The following is a 25,180-nucleotide window of genomic DNA, read 5'->3' on the forward strand; positions in this document are numbered from 1 at the left end:
GTCTCAGCTTCTGGCTCAGAAGCTGAGCCGGCGTCATCAGCAGTGGGTGTCCGTTGTATGTTACAGCGGACACCCCGATCTAACGCCAGGAACCGGAGCTAGCTCCGATTCCTGGCATTAACCCCTTCGATGCAGCGATCCATTGTGATCACTGCATCCTAGAGGTTTGTTGAAAATCGGCAGCCCTGCCATGCGATGGCAAGGCTGGCGACTGCTACTATGGCAACAGGAGCCCTAACAATGGACTCCTGTCTGCCATTACGTAAGCTGATTAGGCCACCGCCCAGAGGCGGAGCCTGATCGGCTTGCTGTCAGTGAACAACTGACAGTTCCAATACATTGCACTACATAGGTAGTGCAATGTATTAGAACATCAAACAAACAGTTGGACATTCAAGTCCCCTAGTGGGACTAAAGAAAAGTGTAAAAAAAGTGTAAAAAAAGTAAAAATAAAAGTTGTAAAACATACAATAAAAGTTTCAAGTAATAAAATAAAACACAATCGCCCTTTTTCACTTATCAAGTCATTTATTATAGAAAAAATAATAAGACCATACATATTTGGTATCGCAGCGGCCGTAACGACCTGAACTATAAAAATATTATGTTATTTATCCAGCGCAGTGAACGCCGTAAAAAAAACCTCAAAAACACTGTCATAATTACTGTTTTTTTGGTCACTGTCTTCCAAAAATTGAAATAAAAAGTGATCAAAAAATCGCATGTATCCAAAAATGGTACCTATAAAATCTATACCTCGTCTCGCAAAAATCAAGCCCTCACACAGCTCCATCGACGAAAAAATGTAAAAGTTATGGCTCTCACAAAACTGGGCGACAGAAAAAATACATTCTCTTTCCAAAAGTAATTTTATTGTGCAAAAAGTTATAAAAAAGTTCTATAAATTTGGTATCGCCGGAATCGTACTGACCCGCAGAATAAAGGTAACATGTCGTTTATAACGTACGGTGAACGCTGTATATAAAAAAAAAAGTGGCACAAGCTGGGCACTACATATTTGACACTGAATTGGCATATCTAGGGAAACTGAACTGGCCCCTGTAAAAATAGCCTTTTGAAATTTTCTTGAAAATGTGAGAAATTGCTGCTAAAGTTCTAAGCCTTGTGACGTCATAGAAAAATAAAAGGACGTTCAAAAAACTATGCCAATCTAAAATAGACATATGGGGGATGTTAATTAGCAACAATTTTGTGTGGTATACCTGCCTGTCTTATAAGCAGATACATTTCCATTTAGAAAAATGCTAATTTTTGCAATTTTCCACAACATTTTGGTGTTTTTCACTGGTAAATATTGAATTTATCGACCACATTTTTCCACTATCATAAAGTCCAATGTGTCACGAGAAAACAATCTCAGAATCGCTTTGATAGGTGAAAGCATTCCGAAGTTATTACCACATAAAGTGAAACATGTCAGATTTGAAAAAATGGGTCTGGTCCTGAAGGCCAAAATTAGCTTGGTCCTGAAGGGGTTAATATACTTGATGTTTGTACCTTTAATACCCATAAACAGCAATACAATGAGAATATGAAGGATATGAAATAGTTGCGTAGTATAAGGTGACACCTTCACCATTGATCAGTTTAGCATGTATAACTGCATTTTATAAAATAGCTTCAGAAAAACTCTTCTAAAAAGTGGCAATGATTCAAGAGGACGCATGGCATGTAGCAAGATATCCTATTCCTGTTCCTGTAAGCAGCAAGCGCTTTTCAACTGCTCATAGTTCAATCTACCGTATCATGGGTTTAAGCTGCATATGAAGTATATAACTTTATAAAGAAAGAAAAAAAGCATCAACTATCACTGAATTCCTCGTTAGTATAGTGGTAAGTATCCCCGCCTGTCACGCGGGAGACCGGGGTTCAATTCCCCGACGGGGAGGCAAAGATTTTTCTTTTTGTGAATAAAGCCTGTAAACAATGCTATTTTATATCAAAAGCACTAAGACTTTTTATGTTTTGTCTGTCAAGCTGCGGTATAGCTGCGGTATGTCGAGCTGCGGTTATTCTCGTATAGTGCAGCGGTTATTCTTGTATAGTACTGGGCTTCTCTTTCACCAAGTTATGAGTTACTGATCCCCGTACTGGCCACACATTTTTTACTTCTGTAGGTTATGATATATAAATTACACAACACACAGACTGAGCAACATGCATACAATTTTGACGTGCGAGCATTATAAACGTTGATATATATATGTAATCCCATCTGGATTTTCATGCCTTCCATGCCCCATCCTGTATTTTCTACTGGTTTGACTGATACCGTACTATTGTTCCAGCATGCTCTCATTATATGTCATATAAAAACTCCCAGCATGGCATGACATATAATAAGAGCATGCTGGAACAATGTATTACACATACTATCAGTCAAACCAGTAGAAAATACAGGATGGGGCATGGAAGGCATGAAAATCCAGATGGGATTACATATATATATCAACGTTTATAATGCTCGCACGTCAAAATTGTATGCATGTTGCTCAGTCTGTGTGTTGTGTAATTTATATATCATAACCTACAGAAGTAAAAAATGTGTGGCCAGTACGGGGATCGAACCCGCGACCTTGGCGTTATTAGCACCACGCTCTAACCAACTGAGCTAACCGGCCATAGAAAATCAGTAACTCATAACTTGGTGAAAGAGAAGCTCAGTACTATACAAGAATAACCGAAGTACTATACGAGAATAACCGCAGCTCGACAAAAGAAATACCGCAGCTCGACAGACAAAACATAAAAAGTCTGTGGGCTTTTGATATAAAGTAGCATTGTCTTTGAGGCTTTATTCACAAAATATCTTAGCCTCCCCGTCGGGGAATCGAACCCCGGTCTCCCGCGTGACAGGCGGGGATACTTACCACTATACTAACGAGGAGATGCTACGATCCAGCGGTGAATACCGCTGCTCATATAGCTGCATGGCATACTGTATGAATACTTTGGTGGGAGTATGTTACTAAAGAGCAATGCTGCCACCGTGCGGTGAATAATCATTTCCTTCTACTCTTCACAACAGTGGCGTTCAGTTGTCTGTTCCTCTGGAGCCAGTAGCTTGAAGGCATGCGTGCAGCGTTCCCCTCTATTGGCTGCCTGCTACTCTCATTTCATACACCTTGCTGCCATAAGAGGAGTCATTATTTCATATCGAGAAGCTGCTGTATCTCATGTTCCTAACCAAAATGTATATAATTGATTCATTTACATACTGCTCCAGCGCTCCTACTATACTTGGTGCTTTACTTAGCTGTATTATACCTTGTTTTTATTGGAATAATTTGTACTTGTTTAAATAGCATTTTGCTTCACATATACAGTAACAAAAAAATATGCAGACCTATCCATTTCTATGGCCCCATGCACGACAGGGGTTTTCACGGATCCGTGCTGGGGCCACGAATTCAGACCGCAAAATCTCAGGACACGACATTATTTATTTAGGGGTCTGGTTTGGGGTGTTAATTTCTTTTGGGGTTTGGGGTCTGAATTAACCCCTTCCCACGGAAGCCACTTTTGACCTTCCTGACAGAGCCTCACTTTATGTGGTAATAACTTTGTAATGCTTGTACCTATCCGAGCGATTCTAGGATTTTTTTTTTTCTCGTGACATATTGTTTTGAAAAACACTAAAATTTAGGGAGAATGTGTCAAAATAAGCATTTTCCTAAATTGAAATGTATCTGCTTGTTGGACATTTAATAATAACAGCCAAAATAGTCACTAGTTAACATTTCCCATATGTCTACTTTATATTTGCATTGTTTTTTGTACATCCTTTTATTTTTCTAGGACGTTCCAAGGCTTAGAACTTTAGCAGCAATTTCTCACATTTTCAATAAAATTTCAAAATTTCAAAAGGTTTTTTCTTTCCAGGACGAGCTCTGTTCTGAAGTGGCTTTCAATGGCCTATATATTAGAAACCCCCATAAATCACCCCATTTTAAAAACTGCACCCCCTCACAGTATTTAAAAAGCATTTCACAGGAATTAAATCAAAGTAAAGATGAAATTTACACATTTCATTTATTTGTTTTGCAGAAATTCCATATTAATCCATTTATTTTTTTTGGTAACACAGACGCTTTTACCAGAGAAATACAAATCAATATTTGCCCAGATTCTGCAGGTTTTTTTTTAGAAATATCTTGCATGTGGCCCTAGTGTGCTAATGGACTGAAACACTGACCTCAGAAGCAAAGGAGCCCCTAGTGGATTTTGGGGCCTCCTTTTTATCAGATGATATTTTAGGTACCATGTCAGGTATGACCAGGTCCTGTGGTGCCAAAACAAAAGAAACACCCCCAAAAAGACCCCATTTTGGAAACTACACAACTCAAGGAATTTATCTAGGGGTAAAGTGAGCATTTTGACCCACAGGTGTTTCATAGATTTTATTAGAATTTGGACATGAAAATGAAAAAATAATATTTTTTCCAATAAGATGTAATTTGAACTAAAATAAAAACTATTTCCACAAGTAATAAAGGAGAGAAAGCCCCCCAACATTTGTAAAGCAACTTCTTCAGAAGTACCCCATATGTTGTCATAAACTGCTATTTGAGGACACGGCAAGGCTCAGAAGGGAAGGCACGCCATTTGGTTTTTGGAGAGCAGATTTTGTTGGATTGGTTTCTTGCCACCATGTCGCTTTTGCAAAGTCCCTAAGGTAGCGGTACAGTGGAAATTTTCCAGAAGTGACTCCATTTGGGAAACTACACCCCTTGAGGAATTCATCTAGGGGTGTAGTGAGTATATTGACCCTACAGGTGTTTCATGGATTTTATTAAGTACAGTCAAAAATAGTGTAGTATCGTGTTAGCCAGAGACAATATGCAATGTTAAATACTTCTGTGTCAAAAAAGACAAAAGTATAGTAGATATGATACCTTTATTGGCTAACCATAAAAGTTCTATATGCAGCTTTCAGAGCACACAGGCTCTTTCTTCAGGCAGGTTTAGGTAATAAATGAGAGCCCACCTATCCCACAATTAATGTGTGAGAGGTAGACCACAATGGTGTACACCACCTAGGTAAGTATATAGAATTGAGGAAAGGAAAATGAAAATTGATTAAGTAGAGCGAGAGTGTGTCTAGCTCCACCCGGCTCGTGGTAGAGAGCGAGACAAACCTACAGGGATGGTCCCAGAGGGTTGTCTCGCTCTCTACCACGAGCCGGATGGAGCTAGCCACGCTCTCGCTCTGCTTAATGAATCAGAGTGTATTAGTTATAGCAGGACTGTTTGAACCATGGTATACAACGCACGGCTGTCCCGCATCTTTGTCCCAGTTATTCTGCTGGGGCACCGCTGCAGTGGACAGTAGGTCCTAGTGAATACAAACTTCAGCCACACATGAGACTGACTATTATGCTGTTACACCTATCATAGTGTGCCAATATAGGAGATCAACTGTCCATGGTCTCCATAAACGGCAGTGCAGCTCAATTTATACACACAGCAGCTCAATTATTTCCTATGGTCCACTATAATTCTGTTATATCATCCCATTGGCCTTAGGGTATGTGAGGTTGGGGGTCACTCACACATACCCATTTGCACCTTAGGCATCTTAATACAATTTTTATTTTAACTTACTAATAAAAGTTATATATTAATTGACCACATACTTGTCCCAATCCCTTTTCCTTTCCTCAATCCTTCAGGCAGGTTTACAAATGAATGATTTAGGAAACAGCACAACATTTAGATGTTACACAAAGACAATTAGTACATGAGGTGATACATCATTAAGATAAGCCGGGGCAATAAAACTGAGGTTATAGGGGTGATGACTTAGGAGTTAAGGCATCTGGAGTCAGTCTGATGGGGGATGTGACGTGTGTCCATGTAATGGCTCATAAATCCAGGTGTTAGATTGAGGCCTTGTGTCAATGACTGGAATTTTATCATCATCGTGAATTCCCAAATTTTCTTTCTCTGTTGTTATTAAAATAACCCTTCAGTATTAGGACCTATAAATCTGCCAAACTGTGATCTGGTCCAGAGAAGTGTTTTCTCACAGGTGTACCCAGCTGCTTTTTTATTGTATGTCTGTGAAGATTCATCCTGGTTTGTCGTTTTTGTATTGTTTCTCCAATGTAGATTCCTTTATTGATGCACCTTGTACACAGGATCATGTAAACTACATTGGAGGATGTACATGAGAACATGCCAGTGATTTTATAGTCCTGTTGCGTGTTTGGTATGTGGATGGTGTTTGATGACAAGATGTTGGTACAGGTCTTGCATTTTCTACTGTTGCAAGGAAAGGTGCCATTCTCTGGTGGTGATGAGAGGGCACTTCTGACCAGGAGATTCCTTAGGTTTGGTGGCTGTTTGTATGCATGGAGAGGCAAATATTTCCTTCAGTTTATTGTCTTTATTAAATATAGGTTGGAGATCAACAGCAATTTTCCTCAAGATGTTCATTTGGGGGTTGTATATGACCACTAGGGGAACCCTGCTGTTGTCTTCCTCCTCTTTGTAGACCAGGAGGCCATTGTTAGCCATAGCTGTTGTTGGCATCCCCATGATCTCTTCGTAGGGGTGCCGATTTGCTACAAAGCACTAGATCCAGGGATCGCTTTTGATCGCTGCATCTAAGGGGTTAATGTCAGTGATCAGAGCTAGCTCTAGTCCCTGCCATTACAGCAGGGTGTCAGCTGTAGCTCAACTTCTGAGCCTGCGCCATCTTCTCATCGTTACAGAAAGCCTTTTAGGCCCTGCCTCCACAGCCTAGGAGGCTTCCATACTTGGCAGACCGGGAGGCCAGTGTTAGGCCTCCGGTTGCCATTGCTGCCATGGGCAACCGACAATCTCGTCGCTGAGGTGCCGATTGGCTACAAACACCTTAAATGCAGAGGTCGTTTTTGACTGCTACATTTAAGTGGTTAATGGAGGAGATTGGAGCTAACTTCGGTCCCCGCCATTACAGCAGGGTGTCAACTGTAACATACTGAAACCCGCGGCTGATGGCATGGACTCAGCTTCTGAGCCCGTACCATCCATTTGTCATAAGTATATGACAAATTGCGGGAAGCACTGGCTTTCCATGACGTACACTGATGACAAATGTCAGGAAGGGGTTAAATATAAATGAATTTAAATGAATTTAGTGGTTCCTATTAATTTGGGGGTCTGAATTAATTTTGAGTTCTGATCTGGAGGTCTAAATTTATTTTGGGATCTGGATTTTCATGCCTTCCATGCCCCTTCCTGTATTTTCTACTGGTGTGACTGATAGTATGTGTAATACCATTGTTCCAGCATGCTCTCATTATTTGTCAGGCCATGCTGGGAGTTTTAATATAAGTTGTATTTTTTTTTTACTGTGACTTGTCCCGCAAGTGTGCCCTCACCCTGACTATCACATAGAGCTGGTAAATGCTTGGGGGGGCATTGAAAATTTGGTTTAGGGCCTAGCGCTTTCTAGTTACGCTCTGTACATAGAATTCATCACTCATGCTATAGTTGTATGTCTTAGTAAACAATAACATGTTATTTATAAGATTTCTAACAATTGTTGTAAATTGGGATCCTGGTTGGAAACCCCTCAGAATAATTTATTTACACTAGGGACATTGATAATTAACCTCTCTTCGATATTTTAACAAGGTATCTTTATATCCATTCAGCAACTAATTTATCCCCCAGAGAAGATACTAAGATATAAGAAATCCTATATTTATTTCAAATATATAAAGCCGTGTGATGCATACAGTGTCCTTTCTATTCTTTATAACTAAACCGACAATTTAAGCATTTATTTCAAGAACAAGAGAATAACGGACAGCACGAAAAGCAACTCATAGTTGGTTTTGAACATGGGTGCACATCTTTCAATTATACTTTTCAGGTTTTTTTCCACTCTTGGTTTTGGCCTATGAGTACTGATGCAAAGTACTGACCGGAACACACCTGTATGAAAGTGGCCTAAGCGTAAGTTCACACACAGCAGAATTGTTGCAGAAATTTCTGTGACTGAAAATCCTTTCCATACATCTGAATGGGGTTGTACATTTTTACAAACCCCTTTTAGATCTATGGAACAGTGACAATTCTGCTACATGTAAACATACCCTCGTGTTAGTCTTACATTCCACTCTTCACCCCAGCTGACTCCCTGCTACTGCACTGCCTGTGTAGATGCCACTCAGAGTCCTCACTATTGTTCTAGTATTCTATTAATGAACCAGGAAGATGAGGGTGAACAGTGGTAGGTATAACAGTAAAAGTAGAGTCTTTGAAACGTTGTTGAATTTTATTACAACAGCTTAAAGAAGCACTTTGGCATAAGATTTTTGACGCTACCCCCTGTTTGAAAATGTTAAAGATAGTGAGGTGTGTTGGCTTAAAAGGCACTTCATTTGACAATCATCCACTCCATTCTGGGCCGCCGTTGCTTTATGTGAGCCCCACTCTGATGACCCAAATCCTACAACTTGAAAAATACTCCTTTGTGAGTCCAAACGTCGCTGTTATTGGGATGTGTTAATAAACAATAAATTTTTTTGAAAATGGATGATGTCATCAAGTTTTTCCAAATCCTACAACGTCTGCTGTAGGGACCGGATCAGTCTCTCAAAGCAAGTCTATGAGATTAACATTGAGGCTCTCAAAGACTTACATTAAGAGACTGACTTCCGGACCCCACAACAGATGCTGTAGGATTCAAGAAGTCAGAATGGAGATCACGTGACCCAACGGCAGCCCAGAACAGAGCGCTAACAGTAAAACAAAGTGCCTGGTCAGCCAATACACCTCAGTACATTTCACTAAATCATATTTTCAAATGCGGGGGGGGGGGGGGGGGCTTTTTCTTGAAGAAATAGCAGTCACAGTTCTGCACCCATGTCTGTGCATTAGGGGCTTCCCATAGCATATGATGCCGTTTTTTCATTTTGATCTATCTTACAGGTCATCATGTTTATAATGGGTCATCAGACAATGCTTTTACCTTCCAAGGATTTAGTGATCAAGCAAATCTGCAAATATTCCTCTTCCCAGTGTTCATGTCCATGTATGTGATCACTGTTGCTGGTAACCTGGGAATCATGCTGCTCATAGTGACAGATACTCACCTGCACAGTCCAATGTATTTTTTCCTTTCTAACCTTGCATTAATTGATGTTTGGTATTCTTCTGGCATCACACCTAAAATGTTAATTGATTTCGTATCGGTGGAGAAAAGCATATCGTACGTTGGTTGTGCTTGCCAAATGTATTTCTTTGTTGCCCTTGGGAGTACTGAGAGTTTTCTACTTGCAGCAATGGCCTTTGATCGCTATGCAGCAATATGTAATCCTCTGCTTTATCTGAAGAACATGACAAGGATAAAGTGTCTTCAGTTGCTGAGTGGATCCTATGTAGCCGGCTTTCTTCACTCTTTAATACAGACATGTACTACTTTTCGCCTTTCATTCTGTGGATCTCATTACATTCAACATTTCTTTTGTGACATTCCACCTCTGCTAAAACTGTCCTGTTCTGATACCACTATAAATGAGTTTATTCTGTCTATTTTTGCATCTACTGTCACTGTTACGTCCATCACTGTCATTGTCATCTCCTATGCTTCCATTTTACATGCTGTATTTAGAATGAACTCTTCCAAGGGAAGACGTAAAGCCTTCTCCACGTGTGGTTCTCACTTCATTTGTGTGATTCTTTTCTACAGCACAATTCTCTTTATGTACCTCAGACCTAGCTCCATATATTCCTTAGAACAAGACCGAAATGTTTCAGTAGTTTACACACTAGTTATTCCAATGCTGAACCCCCTTATTTATAGTTTACGAAATCGAGAAATGAAGCTTGCGTTGAGACGGACAAAGGTTTTTCATGTCTGTAAATAAAACACAAATGTTATCAGTCCCTTTATTTTCTTTGAGGTGTAGATGTTTATTGTTATTATTATAATGGTTAATGTACCTCCATTTATAATTATCATTTAACAATTCTTCTGCCACTTCTAATAGCAATTCTAGGAGCTCCATATTGTCTTCTGCAGAGCTCTGATGCCCTATTTCCCCTGTTCATAACTGTTAAAATCTACTCTGCCAGCCACCACTCGGGTGACTGGTCTATATGCAGCTCACTTTGAGGTGAAAGGGAGCTGCCAAAAAATCTGCCCCCTAGTGGCATTTGCAAACCACCAGTTTTGTACAACAAGAGTTGGAGCAGCTTAGAATAGCAACAAAGTCCCTAACCCTGATTAAGGCTCAGGCACTCGCCCGCATGAAACCACCTTGATACTGCGTCTCCTTCCATTTTTAACCACTTTCCGTGTCAATAAAAGTGGGAACATTGTATCCCTTTTAATCTTCAAACAGCGCTGGATCAATTATTTTTTCCTATTTCCTGATTAAGGATATTAGAACATACATTTAAAGAAAGCGGGTCACACAATTGTTAAAGTGGCTGTCCTATGATTATTATATTCCTCTGTTAGATCAGACAAAGCATATGTTTATCAATTGGGATCATTTAAAAAAACTGCTCCTGTGTTTAGATATTGCCGTTACATACTTGTTATACTCCCTTTGGTGTTCTTTGAATTCCTTCTCAGAACATCCATCACATGTGTTCAGTGCTGTGGAGGAGAAGCCGTTTACAGAGCACCGATTCTTTGGCTGGCCTGACCAATAGCAGGAATCACTTGGCCGCCCATGTAAAAGAGAATATGGACAGTAAAACTTTGTTACTGGGCATGTGGGTGCTCCAGCGTACACATAAGAAAGTCTTCCGATTTCGGTATCAACATCAGTGAGAGCGTCTATGTTTACTGGCATAGGGAGGGGGCATAAGCTGCGGGTATACATATCTGGTAGTGCTTATCTCTCATGGAAAAAATGATCAACCATAATAAAATCCAACCTGACCTATACTTGTCAGATCCCTCCAACATTAATCTAATGTGCATGACATGCTTTAGCCACTCTTGGAAATACATAGAAGGACTCACTATCTTGTAACTTAATATGGGATGCACACATCAGGGTTGCCTACCTCCTTTTTTGTTTCTTTTCCGGATAACTTTGCCAAAAATCACAGACAGACAAAATTAGTACGGACAAATTGGAAGACCAATAGTGAATTATTAAAAATATAGTTGATATTTATCTATAACTCAGATACTGATATAAACACAAGAGCAGCATGTACTGTGAACTGTAAAATGATCATTACAATCACAATAACATACACAAGATTCTCCGTCATAAAAAAAAACAACTGAGAAGCATCTAATTTTTTCATGGACACTGGTCAAAAGTTCACGATTTTTAGGGACTGAATTTCTGTATGATTGGCAACCTTGGAACATGGTCATTGGCTGGAGTAAACATCTTTGGTATTCATGCTCTGTATGTATATTTTTCCACCAAAAATACAAGGGTATGAGTTTTATTATTTTTATTACTTATTATTTATTTAACAAGATTATTCAGTATTTCATAGTAAAATTCAGTAACCATTTCATGATGAGAATTTTGTACTGTAGATGTTTTATTTTTAGACAGGATTGTACAGGATAGATTTACAAGCATGGAATTGTCCTAGGCAATTACTACAAAATGTTGGCAAATACATTCTGATCTGAGAAAATAGGATACCAATAAGCCCCGGGCTACACAGCCACATATGGTAAGTTGCAGAAAAATTGTGGGATTACCACAACAAAATTTTTCACAATGGCAAACAATATCTAGGTCTACCTTGTGAAAGTTGCAAAAATTTGACACAATCCAACACACATGACCAAATGTCACTGTTTTGCCTAGGCCTCTAATACTCTAATTTTCCTAACCTTTGGATGACTATTAAAGGATCATTGTTTTTGGATCTGAAATATAACGCACATTCATAATGATCATTGCCCTATGTATATGAGCAAAACAATTAAAAGGGTATTCAAGACAGAAATATTTATAATCTTTTTCACTGGCTAGTTGATAGTTGTCAGATTGGCTGGGTCCAACCGCTGGTATCCTACCGATTGCTAGAAAAGTGCTTGGGTGTTTCTCTCAGTGCCATACACTTTTAATGGAGCAGCAGGGCACATTCTCAACCACTGCTCCATTTAAACGCCCACTAGTCATGCGGCTGGGGGGAAGTGGGGACCAGGGACCTCCGTTCTAGTGATCGATGGGTCTCAGTGGTCGGACCCCCACTGATTTAACATAGAACATTATGGAGGAACATCCATACAGAACTTTTTCTACAGTGCTGTAAAAAGATGGCACTGTAGAATAAGGCCCTTCAGTAACTGCCGTAAAAACTAGTATTGGCGGACATTAAGGGGTTAAAGGCAAAGCCATTATCGAATTTACATCTCAGGTGCCTGTAGAAAGAGAATAATTGGCTCCTTAGTCCTGCCTATCAAATAGGCCAGACCTTGTTATAGATGGATTTAAAATATTTGCCTTAAAAAAAAATTGCCAGTGATTAGTAAATCTGCAATATTTGTGGACAAGCTATGATCCTCTTCTGCTCTACACAGCGTTAATGGTCTTGTCCAGGGGCGTAATTACCTTTGTCCTTTTACTAATGTCCTTTGGCCCCAGGGCTAATTTTGCACATAGACCCCCCCCCTCGGCCCAGTGCCATTGTTAAGGTCAGTAAAGATACATGCCCGCCCCCCAACACAAAAAAACCCAAATATATTTTTTGCAAAGACCATATAGCTATAAGACAATTTCTGCCATAATTTACGCAAGTTTTTAGCATAAATCATAGTAAATTTGCTGCGCCCATCCACTAAGCTCTGCCTACTTTTTTTTAGAAATGTGCTGTGAGCAGAGGAAACGGCACAAAAGTTGCAATTTTTTCAATCATTTGTACAACTTTTGTGCGGTTTGTGCATTTTCTACACCAGAAAACTAGAGAAATGGTAATGAATTCCCCTTAAAGTGTCTGAATAATACCACCATATAGTTACTGAATAAAAAAACACTATACAAAGACCATGAATACCAGAATATAGTGATAATATAGTGGTAGATACCAGTTCTACACAGGCGCTCTGCAGACCAAATAAGTGAATACAATACGACTGCATTCAGTATTGTTGTGATTGTAGTCATTCATTTTCCCTTTTCTTCATCTGGCCCAGTGCCAAACTCTGACAGTCTGCCACATTCAATTGGAACTGTAGCCTACAGATACAATTAAAGGGAAGGTGTCACGAAAAAAAATTTTTTTTATATGTTTTTGCTTTTAGTATGTTATTAAAATAAATTTTATTTATTCGTGTTTTTGTGTTTTACTTTTTTCTTTCTTTTACTTCTCTATGGGGGCTGCCATTTTTGTTTCATTTCTGTATGTGTCGATTAACGACACATGCAGAGATGGAATACGGCACATACATCCCCATAGTGAATGCGAACGGGAGCCGTTCCATTCACTATAGCGTAAGCTGTCTGTGTGGGAACGGCGCATGCGCCGCTCCCACACAGTCCAAAAGGAAGGTCTTCGGCCGAGCGACATCCGGCGCCATTTTCATGTGGACCGGAAGCCGCGGCCGGACAGTAAGATGACTACTTCCGGTCGCGGCTTCCGTCCATATGTTCAGAAGCAAGGACTAGGAGCGGAGGGAGCCGAGGGAGCCGAGGCAGCGGCGACGACAGGAGCAGGTAAGTTATGTTTGTGTATGTTCGTGTTATACTGTGTGACTACCACTGTATCTAATCCTCCTACACTGTGCATTCGCTCAAAAAATGGCGGCACACAGTGTAGGAGGTTTGAACATTCAACCTCCTCCTTTCTCCTGGCACTAGCCAGGATAAAGGTGGGCGGATTGTTTGAGTACACTAGAGCGAGTGTGTCTTCTCCAATTTTGCAGCATAAAGCAATGAGGTTGCTTTACCACATGCCATTGCTGCAATTTTGGGAATTGCTCCCTCTAGTGACCAGCACACGGAAATGTTATACATTAGAATCGAATTTATAATATTTTCTGACTTGTGAAAAAATTAAAAAAATTAGAACAATGTGTAATCATTTATATACTAACAGTTTAACTAAAAAATATATATATTTTTCTAGTGACACATTCCCTTTAAATACTATGGCAAAGCAGGGAGCTATCAGCTCCTTGCTCCACCGTTCAGGATCATTGCGCAGGTCAGCACGATGATGTCACTGCATCCTGCCGGCCTAAGCATGGGTTCTGTCCCAGTGTCCCATAGGCTGCAGGCCTAATGTGGCTGAGAAGGGTGTGAGACTGTGCAGTTCGATTCATCGTGGGAACGGCTTTAGGTTAGTATAAGTTGTATTATTTGTTTGGGGGCACTATTACTTAATGGGGGAACTATCAACTGGTGAGTGTGTGGCACTATCTACAGGAATGTATAGGGCTCTATTTAAAGGGGGCACAGTGTCGCACTATCTAAAGGGGGACTGGCACTCTGTACAGGGAGCACTGTGTGGCACTATCTACATGCAGGTACTATGAGTCACTATCTACAGGGGATGACACCATATACAAGGGGCACTGAATGGCACTATCTGCAATGGGCACTATGTGGCAACATGTACAGTGGGCACTATCTACAGAGGGTTTGCCACTATCTACAGGGGGTGTGTGGTGCTATCTACAGATGGGCATGTGGCACTATCTACAGAGGGTGTGAGGCACTATCATCAGGGGGTGTGAGGCACTATCTACAGGGGAGTGTGGCCCCATCTACCAGGGGCGTAGCTAAAGGCTCATGGGCCCCGATGCAAAAGTTCTTATTGGGCCCCCCCCCACAAACTTCTCATGGCTGACGGCCCGCAGCTTTCAGCTGCATCGCTGGGTCTCCTAAGTGACCCAACAATGCAGCACTAGCAGCCGGGGGCGTCACTAAGGACTTATAACATCAGGGGGAATAGCCCGAATACATATGTGTCCGCCCCCAAAAAATGTGTGTATAGGAGACAGCATAGCATATCTATAGCACTACGACCCTATAAATTATGGATAGGATTGGATACATTGGCTCAGCAGACAGCATCACACATGATAGGATTAGATACAGCGGCTCAGCAGACAGTATCACACATGATAGGATTAGATACAGCGGCTCAGCAGACAGTATCACACATGATAGGATTAGATACAGTGGCCCAGCAGACAGTATCACACATGATAGGATTAGATACAGTGGCTCAGAAGACAGTATCACACATGATAGGATTAGATACAATGGCTCAGCAGACAGTATCACACATGATAGGATTAGATACAGTGGCTCAGCAGACAGTATCACACATGATAGGATTAGATACAGTGGCTCAGAAGACAGTATCACACATGATAGGATTAGATACATTGGCTCAGCAGACAGTATTACACATGATAGGATTAGATACAGTAGCTCAGCAGACAGTATCACACATGACTGGATTAGATATAGGGCCAAGCAGACAGTATCACACATGATCGGATTAGATACAGTGGCTCAGCAGACAGTATCACACATGATCAGATTAGATACAGGACTCAGCTCGCTGACATTGCGGCTCCAGCGCTGGACCCAGGAAAGGTAAGAATAATAATTTTGCTTCTTTATGTGTTACTAATTATTTTTCTGTTTGTGTTTTTTTACAAGTTCGGTTGTTGGACTACTTCGGATATGAGGACTTCAATGACGACGTTTTTTTATTCTCAATAAAATGGTTAATGGGGGTTGTGTTTTTTGATTTCAATAAAATATTTTTTCTATGTGCTTGTATCTTTTTAAACTTTATTATCACCGCCTTAGTAATGGCCGCTGGCTGATTGACAACATCCATTACTAAGGCGGGGCTTAATGTTAGCAGGTGCAGAGGCTAACACTGACCCCCATTATTACCCCGGTACCCACCGCCACCAGGGGTGCTGGGAAGAGCCGGGTACGAACCAGTACCCGACCATCTGTAGTGACGGGCAGGCACCGGGGCGGCCGCAGGCTGGTAGTATTAGGCTGGGGAAGGCCAAAAACAGTGGCCCCTACCACCCTGGTAATGCTGCCTGATGCTGCTGTGTTGTATCTGGCTGGTTATGAAAATTGGGGGGGGACCCCACATCGTTCATTTTTTTTAAAATGACGTGGGGTCCCCCCCATTTTTCATAACCAGCCAGATACAATAAAGCAGCAGCAGTCTAGCATTACCAGGGTGGGAAGGGCCACTGTTTTTGGCCTTCCCCAGCCTAATACTACCAGCCTGCGGCCGCCCCGGTGCCTGCCCGTCAGATGGTCAAGTACTGGATCGTACCCGGCTCTTCCCAGCACCCCTGCTGGTGGTGGGTACCGGGGTAATAAAGAGGGTTAGTGTTAGCCTCTCTGCCTGCTAACATTAAGCCTCGCCTTAGTAATGGACGCTGTCATTCAGCCGGCGGCCTTACTAAGGCGGTAGTAATATAGTTTAAAAAAAAAACACAAAGACATAGAAAAAATATTTTATTGAAATAAAAAAAACCCACACAGCCCTCATTAACCATTTTATTGACAATTAAAAAAAGCCGTCATCTAAGTAGTCCTGGAATCCGACGTAGACCAATGACCGAACCTGTAAGAAAACACACAAAAAAAACTATTGGTAACACATGTGTTAGGCTTAGATACAGGGCCCATGTGTGATACTGTCTGTGGGACCCTGTATCTAAGCCTACCACAAGGTAGGCTTGGATACAGGGTCCAGCAGACAGTAATCTTATACAGTATAAGATTACTGTCTGCTGGGGCCCTGTATCTAAACCTACAGTGTGGTACGCTTAGATACAGGGCCCATCAGACAGGATCACACATGGGCAATGTATCTAAGCCTACCATGTGATTGGCTTAGATACAGGGCCCAGCAGACAGGATCGCACAATCTGTGATCCTGTCTAATGGGCCCTCTAAGCCTGCTACATCGTAGACTTAAAGGGGTTGTGCAGTCCCTAAACATTGATGGCCTATCCTCAGGATAGGCCATCAATAGCTGATGTGTCGGGGTCCGTCTCCCGGGACCCGCCAATCAACTGTTTTGAAGGGGCCGCAGCACTCGTACGAGAGCTGCTTCCCCTTCATTTCACTTACTCGCTCACACTGTGACACCTTTCCTGGTGACACGATCGAGGCCCATACCTGAAGGACCCCAGGGCTGTCTGACCATATTCCCTGTTGTTAGGGCATACTGAGGTATGCCCTAACAACTGCCTGTTTACAATCAATACACAGGCTAATGTACTGGCATATAGATATATGCCAGTACATTAAAGTTCAAAAATCAAAATGAAGAATCCCTCTATGGAATAAAAAAAAAAAGTAAAATAAGTTTTAAAAAATGTATGTTAAATAAAAAATATTTGTAAAAAAATACACAGTAATACAAATTTTTTACAATTAATAAACTTTACGAATAATTTACCAATACTGCAAGGTGATATTTATTCACACAGGTGTTGAATATGCAAAAGACATTTGCAAGCTTTTGGACCAAGCAGGATGCCACCATTGCAACAAGTCAGTTAGTGAAATTTCTTTCCTCCTAGATATTCCACAATCAAGGCACCACACCAACTCAGACATCAAATGGCAGACCACATGAAGATACAGAGCGGGCTCACCGAGTCCTGAGGCGCATAGTGCATTAAAGTCTCCAATGCTTTGCTGACTCAATAACTGCAGAGTTCTAAGCTTCCTCTGGCATTAACATTAGCACAAGAACTGTACCCCGGGAGCTTCATAGCATGTGTTTCCATGGCCCATCAGCTGCATGTAAGCCTTACACCACCAAGAATAATGGCAAGCTTCGGATAGAGTGGTATAAAGAAAGCCGCCAATGGACTCTAGAGCAGTGGAAACATCTGTGGAGTGAAGAATCACGCATCTCTAACTGGCAGTCTGATGAACGAGTCTAGGTTTGGAGAATGACAGGAAAACATTACCTTACCTGACTGCAATGTGCCAACTGTAAGGTTTGGTAGAGGAGGGATAATGCTATGGGGTTAATTCCAGTGAAAGGAAATTTTAAATGAAATTAAATAAAAACGTCAGCATACAGAGAAATTTTGGACAATTGTTGGAACACGCCTAATCATAGAAGGGTCTTTTTTCCCCCTTCTTCTTTATACAGTTTAGAATAATAGAAGAGTCAGTGGAACTAAGAAGTAATACAAATGGAACTATAAAGTGACCAAAAGAAAGGTGTGCATTGGGTAGCTATAAATTTACATAAATGACAATGCAAAACTGAATGTGCAAATCTAAATGTGCTATTAGTGTGTACAGGGAGAAATGTGTCAATCAGCGGCTGAAGGGAGCTGGGGAAGCGTGCATTTCATTGGACTCAACCCTGCAGCCTATAATAAAAAAGATAAAAGCACATAAAACCAATATTTTTGCATAAGTAATAAAGTTTATTAAGCATGTTACAATTATGCTAATTAAAGGGCTGAATCTGTGTTATCTCTATAATGGTAACAGAATACACAATAAAAGATAGAGATGGGAAAAACAATGTTTAAGGCCTCATGCACGGCTGTGCCTGTAATCATGGCCTGCGATTGCGGACACAGCCGGCCACAGCCCGCTTTATCGGCCCGTGCTCCCATACGAAGTATGGGAGCACGGCCCGTAAAACACAAAAGATAGGACTTGTTCTATCTTTTGCAGTAGAGTTATACGGCATGGACACCTATCTGTAGCAATACGGAAAGGTGTCTGCAGCCAATAGAACTGAATGGGTCCGTAGTTGTGTTTGAAGCCTTTATCTATTTCTTCTGATTTAAAAAAAAACATAATTGTATTATAAATAGGATGCAAAGGTTGATGTATGAGAAAGTTTCTTAAAGCAAAAAAAACCCCTAAAAACCTGTATAATATATATATATCAGTAAATAAAGCCACATAATGAATATCAATTATACTGGTCAATCAATTATTGTGATAAATTGCAGTAAATCATACATGGAATGCTACTCCAATTACTCCCTATGGGAAACAAATGTTGTCATTAAGACATCTAAAAAATTATATACAGGTATATAATTATAATTTATACAAAACTATAGTATGAAATATTATGTCTGCCTTCTCTATAAATTCATGCACATTTCTAAATAATTGTTCAAAATTTTTAGAGACATGCTTGAGAAAGGGGCATTTATTTCTTCATATTCTATAGCCGTTTCTGCCCAACTCCCCCTGTTGAAATTAAAAATACATTTTCCTTTTAGCTCCATGAAGTCTGTGATTTAGGCATTCCAAAATCCATATTACGGCCATCTGAAATAAGAATTTCACTAATCATGACTTGTTCCCTCAAAGCATGTTTTTCAATGAGTGTATTATAGCTAATTTAACGTCTTTGTTTCTCAAGCTATAAATCAATGGATTTAACATAGGTAGAAGCACTGTATAAAACACAGTTGCCATATTTACATTATCTCTAGAGGAAGGAGATTTTGGACTTAGATACACATAAAGGACTGTGCTATAAAGTAATGCCACTGCTGTGATATGGGAGGCACATGTAGAATAGGCCTTTTGCCTTCCTTCTGGAGCTGTTATTTTTAGAATGGTTATAAAAATGGAAACATACGACCCAAGAATGACCACAATGGAAGGCACCGTGACAGAAGATGATAAAATAAATAGCACAATTTCATTTATTGTAGTGTCAGTACAAGAGATACTTAATAATGGAGGGAAATCACAAACAAAATGATGAAGGATATTGGACGCACAGAAGGAAAGATGGAAGGTGCAGCAAGTCTCTATTAGAGAATGAAGTAATCCTATAGTATAAGCCCCAAGCATCAATCCCAGGCATGTTTTCTGCTGCATTAACAGGTTATAGTTTAGTGGGCTACAGATTGCCACAAAACGGTCATAAGCCATAACAGCAAAAAGGATACATTCAGTACTTCCAAGAGCACAAAAAATAAAGAGTTGTATGGCACAGCCAAAATAAGAAATAGATGTCTGACTGAAATACAGGCCGACAAGCATCTTTGGAGCAATGTCTGAAGCATACACAAGATCTATAACAGAGAGGTTGCTCAGAAAAAAGTACATGGGACTATGGAACTTTATATTATTATAGACAAGATAAATAATCCCAATGTTTCCCAAAATAGAAACAATATAAATAGTTAAAAATACAAAAAATAAACATAGATTTTGATAAGGTCTATCAGGGAAACCAATAAGGATAAACTCGTTCATCAAGGAATGGTTGTTGTCTCTGAAAAATTCCCATTGAGATTTTATAGAAAAATCTCTGCAACATAAAAAGAAATATAACACAGCATAGATACATACTTTATATTTAGATTCTCTTCCTCACATTGAAAATATAACATCAGGCTATCCTAGATCTGGTAAGATGAGGCATTCTGATAAAAATGTTAGAGCAAATATTAATACAACACATCATTGGCTGACATAGCTGAGAGTATCATTCAAAATCTAAGACCTAACCTACAAAGCCTGGTCCATTTATCTCTATACTTTTTATTAATCTTCAGAAAACAACCCATGTGCCCATAGTCTCCTATGTACAACTGGACCCCAATATTTCTTCTCTTTTATGGAAATCCATTCCTCATGCTCTGCCACTTCCCAGCCCTTTTAACACACCCTAAAATCGTAGATCTTCAGACAATCATAACCTAAACTAAGGTTCTCCCTCAACACCTTCCCATTGATTCAAATGTACTAATTTCCTCACCTATTGTATCTACCCTTTATTTTTACACAGACTGTATTGGCAGGACTGTCTCACCTATCTCTATCTATGGCTCTTTGGCCCCATGCACACGACCGTGTTTTTGCGTCCGCAATTCCCCCGCAAATCCACGGGAGAATTGCGGACCCATTCATTTCTATGGGCCCATACACACTATCCGTGTTTTCACGGGTCTCCGCATGTCCGCAAATCCGTGCCGCAGAAACTCAGGACATGTCTTATTACGGGCCGAAAATTCGATGCGGACATGCCAATAGAAGTCAATGGGCCCGTGGAAATTGCGGATACACCTCCGTGTGTCATCCGCAGTTTGCGGATTTGCGGAAATGTTGCTAGGCGACGACCGGGAATGAGTTCTGTCGTCATCCTGTTATACCTAGGCTTTTTTTTTTTTATCCGCATTTTGCGGATTACATATGGATGAACTGCGGATTACATACGGATGAACTGCGGATGACATTTCACGGAACACGGTCCTGGAATTTGCGGACCAGAAAAACACTACGGTCGTGTGCATGAGGCCTTTATCTCTAACCTGCTGAATCTAGTGTCCACTACTCCATACATATCTTTCTTGACCTATTCTCTGCCTTTGACATTGTTATTCACATACTACTAAAAATGTCTCTTCTCCTTGAGGGCCCAACGTCTATGATTTCTTACATCTGTTTTGATGAAACATTTAGAGATTGCCACAAAGTTTTCTGTCCTTACCCTCCTGTCATTCTGAGTAAAATATGAACAAAAACGTAACTTTTGTTTCATCACAATTAGCTGTCCCACCTGAAAATAAGAATGTGCCCCCCAATGATACTTTCCCTGAACACTTGCTGCATAGGATAAGGGCTGGTCTTACGTCGGATAGTGCCCTGTGTGGTTTCTTGTGATGGCGCTCTTCCAACCCTTTGTGGTGTATTGTCATAGAGTGTACAAAATAACTATACTAATCTGTGCCTGTATAAAAGCCATACAGCATGATGTCCATATAATAGTGTCACACATTGGCTCAATAACACTCTACAGTACCTTAGTAGCTCATCAGCTAATAGTTTAGATCTAATATCAGTGCTATACAATCTCTAAATAATACTGCTATACAATTAATATTAAGATATTGGTCACAAGGGTGCCAGGCATTCTCAGACACCCCCTACAACAGGAGCAGCTGATCTGCAGATGCAAAGATGGCACACTCCTAAGGCCTACTGGGCATAGGTTTAGCGTTTTAGCCAAGATTGTCACTGGAACGTCACATCCAAATTCTCACCACCTCTCTGGCCTTTTCCAACTATAAAGCATTTATCCATCCCTTTTGCAATAGACAACCTAAATGCGATTCCATGCAATCATCATATCCGGATAGATTACTTCAACTCTATGGTCTAGCAATGAACAGACTGGTATCTCTCCAATCTATCCCCAATTCATTCATCATTCCTTAAATGTCATTCCTCTCCATGAGACCCTGTACTGGCTGCTTTTTCTGCAGAGATAACATTTCATAATTCTTACCCTAACCTAAAAAGTCTTGCACATTTCCAGCCTCCAGACAACAGAGCAATCTCCACTCAGTCCATGACATTTAGTCCCTACCCCTCTAATCATTCCCCGTAATCTTGTATTCTGCAATTTTCTTATTCAACCCTCTAAACAAGCCCTAAGAATCCTAAGGTCCTTCTGACAAATGTGTAGATTGGTTTAATGTCTCCCTGAGCTTCTGTTTAAATCCTGCAATGTGTTACCTATAATTTCTTGTCTTAGAAAGTATTAAAAGATGGAGCAATATGATCGAAAATAATGCCAACACGTTAGGACCATTCCATGTAAAGAGATTTATACCTAGATTAGCATTTGAGGAATAATATTTGTATAGTACAATACCAATCTACTGTATAAAATAGATATCACATACTGTAGTTGTGAACACCGTGTATGACAATACCCATTGTCACTTGAAAGTCTCTATCATGAAACAAGGCAATTTAACATATTCCACGAGGTCCAGTTATGTAGATGTAATATGTTATTACCTTTGAGTGATTTATATTTATTCTTTTTCATCCACGTAGAATAATTAATAATTAATAATTAATCCACGTAGAATAAAAGTATTTCAGAGGGAGTTATGCATAATAGGACCCAGGAGCATCATTATTATAGGAGTTATTTATTTTATGCGGACTCTATACATTTTGGAGAGAATATGGGGTTTAAATAATGGCAGCAAATGTTTAAAATGTTCTATTCTATAAATATGTTGCATATCTTGCCAAACAGTGACCACAGCTACTATAACACCACTTTTACACCCTGATGAGTTAGCCGAAAATCCTGATAATTTTAGCAGATATCAATCCAAGCATTCTTCTTTACTATATTTTCTCTGTATGGGGAAGGGCAGGGGCATTACTAGACTCTAAAGAAACCTCGGGTACCCATCACAATCATCTACATATAATAGTGTACTTCTAAATAATAGTAATAATAATACAGTAACCAAGTAATACCACTAATTAAGAACCAAAAACCATGATCAAATATTATCACCACATAGTGGTGAATAATACCAATATACAGTGACTGAATAAAAACCATTATATAGAAACTCAATATAACCACAATACTAAGACTAAATAATACCACCATATAATGACCACCTAGTGGCAAAATACCAGTTCCACACAAGCAGACCAGACAAGTACATACACAAGCAGACCATACAGAACTGATCAGGTGCAGTCAAAAGAAACAACTAAATCCAATGAATAACAGTTGATTGTAGTCGTTTGCGCTTCCTGTCATCTTCATCTGGCCCAGACCATCATTAAGGCTTATTCTAGCTATATTATCTTAGGCTCCTTGTTTTGGATGCTCATCCCCATCCACTCCGGCAACACAAACTCCCCTTAATAATATATTCTGTCTGCACCAATACAGCATCAGTTGCTTCACCTAATACAGTGCCTGCCCCAATATAGCGCATGTTCAGTGGCGTAACTACCGCCGTAGCAGCCGTAGCGACACGGGCCCCCACCATGGCCGCAGGCTCCGCTAGCAGCCGCTATGGCTGCTCCAGCGGGACGCCACTGAACACTACGGCAGAGCAGGGAGGTATCTCCCCGCTCTGCCATTAAACAAAAGACATGTATCCCCTATCCACAGGATAGGGGATGCATGTGTGATCGCTGGCAGCGATAGGGAGAACGGAGGACTAAAAGTCCCCTGAAGTTCTCCATCACAAATCTCTGACTTCCGGGGTCTGTGTCGGCAGCTCCGTAGAAATGAATGGAGCGCCGGTCGCGCCGGAAGTCAGAGGTTAGTCATGGAGAACTTCAGGGGACTATCAGTCCCCCGTTCTCCCTATCAATGCCAGCGATCACACATGTATCCCCTATCCTGTGGATAGGGGATGCATGTTATTTGCAGGACACACTATAGGTCGCATTTTTTTTTGGGGGGGGGGCTGTATGGTGTCCCTACAGGAGGGGGCTGTATAGCGTTCCCTGCAGGGGGGGCTGTATGGCGTTCCCTGCAGGGGGGCGCTGTATGGCGTTCCCTGCAGGGGGCGCTGTATGGCGTTCCCTGCAGGGGGGGCGCGCTGTATGGCGTTCCCTGCAGGGGGGGGGCGCTGTATGGCGGTCCCTGCAGGGAGGGGCGCTGTATGGTGTTCCCTGCAAGGGGGGCGCTGTATTGCGTTCCCTGCAGGGGGGACGCTGTATGGTGTTCCCTGCAGGGGGGGGTGCTGTATGGCGTTCCCTGCAGGAGGGGGGGGGGCGCTGTATGGCGTTCCCTGTAGGGGGCGCTGTATGGCATTCCCTGCAGAGGGGGGCGCTGTATGGCGTTCCCTGCAGGGGGGGCGCTGTATGGCATTCCCTGCAGGGGGGGCGCTGTATGGCGTTCCCTGCAGGGGGGGGCGCTGTATGGCGTTCCCTGCAGGGGGAGTCGCTGTATGGCGGTCCCTGCAGGGGGGGCGCTGTATGGCGTTCCCTGCAGGGGGCGCTGTATGGCGTTCCCTGCAGGGGGCGCTGTATGTCGTTCCCTGCAGGGGGAGGCGCTGTATGGCGTTACCTTCAGGGGGGGCGCTGTATGGCGTTCCCTGCAGGGGGGCACTGTATGGCGTTCCCTACAGTGGGTGTGCTGTATGGCGTTCCCTACAGGGGGGCGCTGTATGGTGTTCCCTACAGGGGGGCTGTATGGCATTCCCTACAGGGGGGGCTGTATGGCGTTCCCTACAGGGGGGGTGCTGTATGGCGTTCCCTACAGGGGGGGCGCTGTATGGTGTTCCCTACAGGGGGGGCTGTATGGCATTCCCTACAGGGGGGCTGTATGGCGTTCCCTACAGGGGGGGCTGTATGGCGTTCTCTACAGGGGCGGGCTGTATGGCGTTCTCTACAGGGGGGCTGTATGGCGTTCTCTACAGTGGGGGCTGTATGGCGTTAGCGCCATACAGCCC

General features: G+C 41.5%; 2 protein-coding genes and 3 non-coding genes across 5 annotated transcripts; 2 read left to right on the top strand and 3 right to left on the bottom strand.

Moving 5' to 3' along the window:
• Positions 1–1,837: 1,837 nt before the first annotated feature.
• Positions 1,838–1,909, top strand: TRNAD-GUC (transfer RNA aspartic acid (anticodon GUC)). The gene has a single exon. It is a non-coding gene; the product is annotated as a tRNA-Asp (tRNA).
• A 659-nt stretch (positions 1,910–2,568) lies between these two features.
• TRNAI-AAU (transfer RNA isoleucine (anticodon AAU)) lies at positions 2,569–2,642 on the bottom strand. The gene has a single exon. It is a non-coding gene; the product is annotated as a tRNA-Ile (tRNA).
• Positions 2,643–2,836: 194 nt separating this feature from the next.
• TRNAD-GUC (transfer RNA aspartic acid (anticodon GUC)) lies at positions 2,837–2,908 on the bottom strand. Its single transcript has one exon. It is a non-coding gene; the product is annotated as a tRNA-Asp (tRNA).
• Positions 2,909–8,229: 5,321 nt separating this feature from the next.
• Positions 8,230–10,798, top strand: LOC142750436 (olfactory receptor 5T7-like). Its single transcript, XM_075859435.1, has 3 exons — positions 8,230–8,245; positions 8,947–9,872; positions 10,598–10,798. Exons 1-3 carry the CDS (start codon positions 8,230–8,232, stop codon positions 10,796–10,798), a joined length of 1,143 nt encoding a protein of 380 aa, XP_075715550.1.
• An 8,500-nt stretch (positions 10,799–19,298) lies between these two features.
• LOC142750437 (olfactory receptor 5D18-like) lies at positions 19,299–20,204 on the bottom strand. Its single transcript, XM_075859436.1, has one exon. It carries the CDS (start codon positions 20,202–20,204, stop codon positions 19,299–19,301), a length of 906 nt encoding a protein of 301 aa, XP_075715551.1.
• Between the last annotated feature and the right edge of the window lie 4,976 nt (positions 20,205–25,180).

Source organism: Rhinoderma darwinii, chromosome 3 (genome assembly GCF_050947455.1).
Source record: "Rhinoderma darwinii isolate aRhiDar2 chromosome 3, aRhiDar2.hap1, whole genome shotgun sequence".
Taxonomy (NCBI): domain Eukaryota; kingdom Metazoa; phylum Chordata; class Amphibia; order Anura; family Rhinodermatidae; genus Rhinoderma; species Rhinoderma darwinii.

Coding starts and splice junctions, on each gene's coding strand:
- LOC142750436 (XM_075859435.1), top strand. Junction 9,873..10,597: donor GACGGACAAAGGTTTTTCAT/GTCTGTAAATAA, acceptor ATTCCTTCTCAG/AACATCCATCACATGTGTTC.
- LOC142750437 (XM_075859436.1), bottom strand. CDS start 20,204: ATGAACGAGTTTATCCTTATTGGTTTCCCTGATAGACCTTATCAAAAT.